Raw genomic sequence first — 10,069 nt, 5'->3', positions numbered from 1 at the left:
TAATTTGTAAATTTCGTTTTACAAAATTGCAGGACATTTGATTCTCAGTATCCCCGGAACATACACATGATTCCGTCAAATTTAATGTTCATGAAGGTAGCTGTTCATAGGTATCGTTAATGAGGGAAGTGATGTTTATATACGTTTGCATGAAATTCAATCTATGGGATCTTGCAAATTCTCGACTCGATCCCTTCTGCAAACATAAAATACTGGCGATAACACAGACTTATATGAGACCACAAGCTGCGACCAAACGCGCATGTAACTGGTGATATTTGATGAGGCGATCATGCTGAAAAATCATCACCTATTCTTCCGATCATTCAGTTTGCGACCACAAATCAGGTGTCAGTGCTGTGTGTGTGCGTGTGTGTGTGTGTGTGTGTGTGTGTATGTGAATGTCTCATATCCCATTAGGCCTGCAATCCGTGCAGACCATTTTTACTGCATTGATATTGACTTTAAGTTGTATTTTACATTATTATAAGCCACATTAGATACGCATATACGCACATACACATACAATATATAATACACCCGCACACACACACACACACACATATATAATATATATATATATATACACGGATATTCTACATGTTTACATACATGTTATAAATTATTGTCTCGGTGAGTCTTTGCTTTTAACCCTAACTAGGCCGGGGGGGGGGGGGGAGGGCGCCTCCGAGGCGCCCCCCCCCCCCACGTTCCGCGCGATATATCGCAATCGCAAAAAGCTATCGCCGCGACGTTTCATGACTTTTTTCTTTCGAGTCTCCCTCATCTTTTGACACCAATTTTGCGACGCCCGGGCGCGCGGTTCCGAAGTTACGCATAGATATATACATGCATGTCAGACCAAAAATTGCTCAAAAACGTGAATTCGTGTACAATTTCAATGCAAACTGTGCTCACAGGCAAATTTCATAAAAACATTATTATTTTGGTGTTTTATTGATAAAAATCAATGAATAACATATTTTCTTGTTCGGAGCGATGTCGCGGACAAATTTCATCGAAAAAACAATGAAAAACATAAAGTCGAAAAAACAGAAATACATAAGAAATGAAAAAAAAAACAATAAAATACTTCAGAATTTTTTCTGATATCACAATTTTTTTATTACATTTGCTAAGGACACTAAAAAGAATATTTACACAAAAAATGGCCTGTTTTGAGCTTCACTTTGTGATTTATACCGAATAGACTGATTTCGTGCATCATTATGCATAAATGAGCATAATGGCATAATTTAGCATAAATGATAATTTTTTGAAAAATTAACTTCATGGTATTTTAGATTACATCATAGGCAATGTGTGTGCCAATTTTCGTCGCGATCGCGCGGTCGACGGCCGAGATATCTGGAGGGGGGCCTGGGAGGCCCCTCCCCCCCGGCTCTATCAACTACCTACATAGCCCGGCCTAGTTAGGGTTAAAGCGTCCAAGCGTTGTTTTTATACAAGGTACATCATTGGAAAATAACGATGTACCTTAACACAAAGGGAACCACCAGGCAAATCAAATCGCTTGTTTCAGACAACATCTGTTTGCACTTGTGATGAAAAATCCCTGCCCTCTTGCATGAGAAATCAAACAAATGCTCCAGCCATGTGAACAAAAAAAAAAAAAAAAAAAACCTTTGTACACAGCCAGTGAGTAATAATTGATTGGCATACACTCATACGTACATGTATCTATACGGATTAGCATTTGTACGGAATGTTGTGTTGGTAAAAAGAGCGCTGGCAAATTTGATCGCCTAGTATAGTGTGCAATGAACCCTGACAGTGTGTATGATCAGAGAAGTGGGAATCCCACCTCTCTGGTGTGATATATTGAACTTTTTCTTTTTTGTAAACAGTTTGGATTTCCTCAATAGAGGAAAGATATCTCAAAGCAAATTTCAGAGGTATTCAGATCTAGAAGTAATTATGTTTTTTTGTTTTCGATTTCCCTTCATAAGGGCTCCATTAGCAACTATACGACTCATACATTTTTGTTTTTAGATAATTTATTTATGAAAGTACAATTTAGTAAACACAAATGCAGTATGAATGGACACAACGCGCATTTCAGTGAATGTGTTTATGACTAAGTGTATTTCTGGACCGCAATGCATAACTCAGTGAATCAGATATGACTGTATGTATTTCTGTACCACAATGCACAATGTAGGAAATTTAGTGTGAAAAGGTTATACTTCTACAACCACAATGCCAAAATCCAAAAAGGTTCAATGTAATGCTACAGCCACATTTCAAATTGCATTCATCAGTATCATTTTGGATGACAAACTACGAACAGACTTTGAAATTGATGTTTCAGTTTCAAACTTGAAAATTGTTTTTTTTTTCTTGACATCGGCATTATAGTATGTGATACCAACCCTCTTGCAAGAGTAGGACAGAAGGGAGGGGGGGGGGTTCTATAAAAATATCGAAACTTGTTGCAGTTGCACATGAAGGGAATAGAAGTGAGCTGAAGCAAAAGACCACATTTGAGAGTAGTGTGTAAGAACACGATTTTAAAAGTGGTTAAAGTTGCAAGTGTCATGTTTTTGTCGTCGTACTTATTGCACAATCAATTTATGGTGAAAGTAGATGGGAAATATTCCCCTCCCACATCCCCTTTTCAGCTTAGATCGTGAACATAGTATGTTCATGGTGTTACGATCCCAACAAATTAAGTATAATCCAACTCTTCATTGAATTCGAAAGTATTCAAGGGAACGTTTTCATGGCAATTATTATACTGTCATGAAAAATGCAATGTGCTTTGAAGTCGTGGGTGTTTTGAGGTGCATTTGCTGTGGTTTCTGTTTTATTGTTATTTGTTTGTTCTTTCCCCGTCATCTCAGAGTGACCCTGAGAAGGCCGCTGACTCAACAGAGGGCATCTTACCCAGCGAGGCCCCACCGTCTTACGATGCCGCCGGCACAGGTAATGATGGGTTCCCCTGGTCGTGCGATCCACTATCACTCACGCCACGACTGTAGCCTTTATAGTACAGTTGATCGTGAAAATTTTGCTTATGTCTACACAATCTGCGCCATTGTCCAAATCGTGATCTGAATTGTGGAGTAATCGCGGTTACGGCATCAAATCTTACCGGATGTAACGTATCCTAGACAGTAAAAGTTTGGAACGGTACAAAAACTGTCTACGATCAACATCATTGACTGACCCAGATCATGATATCTTGATCCGATAAGATTTGATACGATCCCAATGATAACTCTGCAATAATGGTCAATCGTGGTGTAGTGGTGGATCACACGACAGTAAGCCAGAATTGGGAAGGACTGTTGTATAGACGTAAGATGCAACTGACATGGAACCAGTATGATGTATACATGGGCCTAAGTGGGTCAAGGTTTTAGACTCAGTCATGTCCATCTTGTGAACCCTTGAGCAAGATTCAAGAACCTCGCTGTTCCTTCATAATTGTACATGACAGAATTTCAAGGTGTAACGCATTGCTAATGAGGCAAGTTGAGTTCATTGGAAAGTCTGACCTTCTCAAGATGCTTTGCGAGGCTGATACTTTTATGCAGTGATCATACAGGCAGTTTCGACTACAACATTACAAGCAGAATTGAATACTAGTATCATCTATAAGAGGAACTATATTTTCGAGAATGAGGTTACCTACACCGTTATCCAGGTATACCAGCAAAGTTAAAGCTGTATACTCAGACACGTGAGCCGCAGCCAGTTAAACAGTTCAGATGGAAATTGTATTTTAATATATTGGCCCTGGCGAGGTCAAAATAATTCCTCTGAGACGAGACACACTAGAGTCAAATTACGTGCATTGTTAAAGCCTGCGAGAAACCATGGAGCTACAGAACTGGATATGAGACGGAACTGCTTACAATAAATGCAATTCTGAATGCCAGCAAGATTAAGATTTTGGTCGGAATGAAAGAATGCATTGTGGTTCCCGCATACATATACCTTCCACTGCAAGGATTTCTAAAAGACTTTCCACAACGCATTGCATTATCATAATGTCTATTCAGTACAAAAATTTTCATATGTATGTATATATAATATATATATACATACATGATATGTATATATATATATACATGATATATACACACGCAATATGCCTGTAGGTACTACACAAGTAGAAACACAATTTGTGTAATTCTGTGTTAGTGTGTTTGTATAGTATTATGTTTGTCTTGCGTCGTATACAAATTGAGCATTTTATGATCAATGATGCTTGTGCAGAAGGTTTACTTATAAGTCTCTTTTTTTTTCTCTCTCTCAGAATCTGCACCTCCACCTTCGTACCAGTCTCTATACGGCCAGCTCAAAGACTGCAAGGAGAAAAACAGCAACCCCGTCAGCTTCATGTCCGCCATGTGCAAACTGCTATTGAACACCCGTATGTAGAAACGAACCAGTGTGTGTGTGTGTGTGTGTGTGTGTGTATGTGTGTGTGTATGTGTGTGTGTGTGTGTGCGTGCGTGTGTGTGTGTGTGTGTGTGTGTTGAGTTTAGTTTATTAATTTAACCACGGTAAAAACCTTGCTATCAGCTAAAAGCTGTTTTTCAGCAAGGCCGTGACATGATAACAAACATAGAAATCATACAATGAAGAGAATGCAAATAAAAACATGAAATAATCGTTACAAACGAACACCAAAAAAGTCACAAAGTATAACAGGAAAAGTGTAACATAAAAAGTATATGCAATGGACAAAAGAAATCAAAATGAAAACTGAGGAAAATAATTATACAGAAATACACAAAGGTTTGAAAAACTGGCAATCATAATATCACGGTGCAAACAAATTAAGACGTTTCAAAACGACAGACGTGTGTGTGTGTTTGAGTGTGTGTTTTCTTAGTCATCGCTACTTTAACCTGCATGTCATCAGTGAGCTGGCGGCATCGAAAAAGAAATCTTCAGTAACATTTTGATTATCGACAAGTCTATGCAGCATGTGACATGAAAATATTGCACCTTTAAAGGTGAAATTCATTGTGCATATTATGGAATCACATTCAGTGAAAGAAAACATCATGACAGCTCCTAGGGTTGAGGATTAATTTGTCGGTGCATGTGTTTGTGTACAGCCATGTAACCGCCTGAAAAATAAAAGATGAAACATTCATTATAGAGCGATGAGGGCAATCACTCTTCACAGAGGAGCTGTTGTGGCTCATTGGTTAAAATTGGAAAATAAAACAAACTAACAAACAAATAAACAAACAAACAGACAGACAGAAACAAGAGATATCGATTCAGTGATGCACAAAACGAACTAATAGTTCTCCAAACATCTGATGACCTTTTCTTAGAAAAAAAAAGTATTAGTGACTGACAATACATGCTAAATTTATAGTGCAAGAAAACTACTTTTAAATCTTCGGAATACAAGCAAATACTGTAATTCAGAATGTACTCAAGTTGAATGTTTGTTAACGGTCAGTAATTATATGTTCCAAACTATTTTTTTTCTCGTAAATGATGCGCGAAAGAAATGAACACATACATAAATATTGTATCATTTTATTTTCATTCTATGTCTTTCTATTCAATAGTTTGCGTCACCATCTTGATGGCATTGGTTCTGGCGATTCCCATCGCAATGATTGTCATTGGTAAGTATACAAAATTATGAATTAAATCTCTGATTTTACTTTATATCACATATACGTGTATATAGCTCAGGAAATCTCACCTGTCAAACTTATGTCAATCCTGACACAATAGCCACAGTAGGTTTCAAACTGGTTATACATCTCGCTTTGTAGAAACAGCTGAATATGACATTATGAAGGAGCCATTTTTTTTTTTGTGGGGGGGGGGATGGGTGGGTGGGTAGGGGTCGCGCCTTGTTTAGGACGCCTTGACACCAGGATTACACGCCTTTTTAATATATTAACAGACAAAATACACATACACACACACACACACACACACGCACATGATAATCAAGAGAGAGAGAGGGGGGGGGGGAGGAGAGCCCATTATATATTTTCTATTCGATAAATGTTGCAAAAAAAACCCAAAAGAAATTGTCAGGACGTTCATTGATGTTTGCCATGTACCAGCACTCACCCTACGCTTACCAGCAACTCTGTGAACAATTCCCATTTCCACAGCACAGCATACTCAAAATAGGTCTCAGTTCATATCTTTCTTTCGAGTGTTTTTGTTCATCTGTTAGTTGTATCAAATAATATTCGAAATTTGTCACGGAGAAGATGTCTTCTTAAGCGAGACTGCTTAGTGACCGGATAATTATGGTGATAATGATGATGACGAAACTCGTTTATCCTTGCAAAAGTTCGGACTCGGGTAAGGTCTCCCGAAAAGTTCAAGTTAATATCGATTTGATAAAAAGAAAAGCTTCAAAGCAAGCCAAAACAGGAGAGATAAATCTGAAACAAAGTTAACAATGTTAGTTTCTGTATAATAGTACAACTGTCTAAATTCCCTAGAATGAGATGAGGACCCCAAATCAATCCAAAATTAGATTGAAAATCTCAATCTGGTAGATTTAGAAGTCAATCTATTTTTTAAGCCTCATTTTCGATTTGTCCCTCACCACAATATCAAATACAGATTGATTTCCAATAAAAGGGATTTAGAGAGAAATCAATGTTCAAAATATAGACTTCTTATTTACACGTTTCTTTTAGACAGCCATATCCGTCAAGCTGATATGAGAGTAAGCGAGTATATCTTTGCTGCATATTATATCCCATATAAAGTTTTACATACTTTAACAAGAGAATATTCTTCCCATTACTATCTATACAGTGGTTTTTAATGCAAAGGGTACTCTTTGCATACACGTACACACATATTACACACACACACACACACACACACCCGCTCACATTAAAAAAAAAAAATCTTTGTACACCGTGTAGTGTTACAGTGATCGACGGATGCAAAGGTTGATGAAGTACGTCGTACCTGGGAACATGTGATTAGTCATTGCAAGTGGGTGAGACCACGACTGGCTAATCATGCCAGTCAAGTGTTCTATGATCACGAGATCCCCGGTGCATCTGTCATATAAAAGAAAAAAAAAAGAGAGGAAATTGTGTGAAGCCAAAAACCTTAGGTTTCCTTATCCAGGCGTCCTATATATGCTAATAGCACACTCTATACTGTGTATATAAAGTCTGTATTAAAAGGGGGGGGGGGGTTATCATGTATCTTTTCCTTGCATTCTCTGCTGTTATAGCGTGCATTCACAATAATAGGCGACTTGGAGTGCGACTATTCCTTTGTGCTTGTGTCCGTCGGATAATAATGGAGAATAGACCTATATTTTTTTTTTTATCAAACAATGTCAGACGACCTTGTGATTACCAAGTACTTTTTTAACATTAGGAGAGGCATTGAAATAGACATTGCAACCCTGTAATGAAACATCAGAATTGGCTTTTGTTTCATTAAAAAAAAAGAATAATTGATTCAATGTGTCCATTTCAATGATAATATTTACCTGCTGGATTTTAACACATTATGTACATCATTATTCATAGCTTTATCATGAAAAACTGGTTGTCATTTTGTTTTTACTATTCATATTCTATAGCCTCAGGTGTATGCCACATGATGAATTGTCTATTCAGTTCATGATTAACATACTTACTGCTTTCTGAATGAAAAGACTATAGTTTTTTTATACAACCCCGATTTGATTACATGATAATTATAATGATATTCTGTGGATGTAAAGCTTGGAAAATGAATTGTTTCCTGCATTGTTAGAAGTTGATATTTGTGGTCAAGGTTTTCAGTCTTTTCTCGCTAGTATAACACGACAAAGGGCACTTAGACAATACATGCTGCATTATGAAATGCATTTGACGACACAAGAAAGAAAGAAGAAATTATTGTAGATGCATGGTGCAAAATCTTACTACCACAATCGGCAATAAGTGTTACAGAGAAATACATTATCAATAAATGGTAGCTGGGTCGATGAAATGATAACTTGAAGATTTCAAAAGAATAATCTTGACGCAGATCGAGAAAGTATATAAAGGGTGATTTCTGATTTTCACCCTCCCTTCCCCCCCCCCCCCAAAAAAAAAAACACATTATGATATCCTTTTGCACTTATGGGCCGTTCTGATCACGTGATCTTTTGCAGGCGCCATGTACAAAAAACGACTGTCCGGTGCAGTACCTGATTCCAATTTACCTGATCGTGATGGGGGCCGTGTACTCGTGCAAGAGCCTCATGGACCTCAAGGTTCGCTTCCAGCGATCTCGCCTGCCACCCGAGGAGCAAGAGGGCTTCCAGCCCAGCACGGGGGAGAGTGCTGTCAGCAACATCGTGGGCCTCTTCCTCTTCGCTTTCTTCATCGCTGGTAAGACTCGTCACGTCCATTTTGTTTGTTTGTTTGTTTGTTTGTTGGCATGTTTCCGTAAAAATCATACTTAGACGAGTAGACTATTGATACAACAGATGAAGATACGTAAAACATCTAAAACATATTTCAATAACAAACAGTATGGAACAACGAATGAATATTATGTCTATTTCAATTTTGTCCATAAAATATGTTAGGGGTCATTAAAGAAAGGAAGGCCATGTTATTCCATTCCCATAAACGCAAAGAAAGGGCTTGAATCAACAGCACTGGCTGTCAGCCCAAATCAGTGGATGTGTGGCTTACCAAGCTTGTATATTCCCCTCATATACCCTGATATTTCAAAGTTAAGTTTTCTATGAAGAAAAACAAAACTGATAAAATTGTTCTTGACGACAAGGATATTTACACACTGCTCCCATGACAGGAACAGCATGGAAAAGACATGATTAGTACAGGAATGAGTGACTTGAATAGCTTATTGATTTGGGATAGGCTTTTGGAAAACAAAAAAGAAATCTGAAACATTATTAAAATGAATGTCAATACTACAGTAAACCGAGATAAGGAGTTTCGACATGCTATTCTGTGGGTACCCCGTTAAGGTAATCTGGAAAATTTCAGTTCCTTCTCTGTGAATTTTGTCTCCATATTGCGGAATCACTAATTGTGGTACGGGTGGAAACAAAATTAGTGATTCATGAGCTTTCTGCTTGAGAAATTAAACTGTTCTTTGAGGTTGTGCAATAAACGTGAATTTACAATAAAACTTTTTTGGTCGGGTCACTTCACGAATTTATTCAAATTCATGAGCCGTGAAGAGGACCATTTGACGAATTATTCAGCTGAAGCGTTTTGCTTGAATACTGCTGTTTTCAATAATTTGCGTCAAGTTTGCATTCATTCGTTGCCTCCATGTTGAGTGAGCCTCAGGCAGGCCTGCTAAAATGATGTCGGGATTATATTCCTTCTGTGGAAGTATATGTGCATGAATTCGTTTATTGTTTTCAAACTGGTTTATTGGAATACAGCGTAAAAGCGCCATGGCTTTAAGATACAATAACTTTCCCTTTGTGTGTCGTATTTTCATCTTTTCTCTATATCTCTGTAATTTCCTTTAGTTTTTTCTTCTTCATTTGCCTTCTCATTTTCTGTGCACTTTTTTTTTCGTCGTTTTCTTTTTTCTTTGAAGACATAACGTGTTTTTGTGAAGCATGATCTGATGATGTGTAAAAAGTGGTTCTGCAGATATCGGTATAACAAACTTTTATTCTTTGCCATCTCTTTTCTCTTTGGAAATGCATCTGTTTGTGCAAACCAGGAAACGTATGGATATACGGCATATACGCACCGAACCACAAGCAATCCCAACGGCCCTGATTACTGCGACCCCCACGCTGTACTACTTCTCCTCTGGGTGACCACAGCTGCCTACATCGCCATGGCTCTTGGCTGCTGCTGCTGTTGCGGGGCCGCTTGTGTAGCTTGCATGTTCTCCGGAAAATAACTGGAACTGGTGCTCTTTACTCTCCATATCATACAGGGATGAATAGATGGTCTTAGCAAGAAGGCTTTGTAGGTTTTCATTTTGATACGGATTAGGCGAGTAGTTATACATTAGATTTAAACACGTCTTAACGAAGTATAGTCCAGTGAATTTCAAAAGTGAATGAAAATGACTGCGTTATCGATTTGCGTGCATATAC

The 10,069-nt window shown here is 37.9% G+C and overlaps 1 protein-coding gene across 1 annotated transcript; it reads left to right on the top strand.

The window, feature by feature from the left end:
- The first annotated feature begins 2,169 nt into the window (after positions 1–2,169).
- LOC139721089 (transmembrane protein 272-like) lies at positions 2,170–9,743 on the top strand. Its single transcript, XM_071632419.1, has 7 exons — positions 2,170–2,178; positions 2,865–2,946; positions 4,286–4,402; positions 5,565–5,628; positions 6,049–6,061; positions 8,141–8,360; positions 9,685–9,743. Exons 1-7 carry the CDS (start codon positions 2,170–2,172, stop codon positions 9,741–9,743), a joined length of 564 nt encoding a protein of 187 aa, XP_071488520.1.
- The last annotated feature ends 326 nt before the right edge of the window (positions 9,744–10,069 follow it).

This window comes from Diadema antillarum, unplaced genomic scaffold, assembly GCF_040938485.1.
Source record: "Diadema antillarum isolate AM-2024a unplaced genomic scaffold, OU_Dant_1.0 scf00000138, whole genome shotgun sequence".
Lineage (NCBI taxonomy): Eukaryota > Metazoa > Echinodermata > Echinoidea > Diadematoida > Diadematidae > Diadema > Diadema antillarum.
Note: the sequence above shows the minus strand (reverse complement) of the source record. Positions and strands in the feature narration are given on the sequence as shown.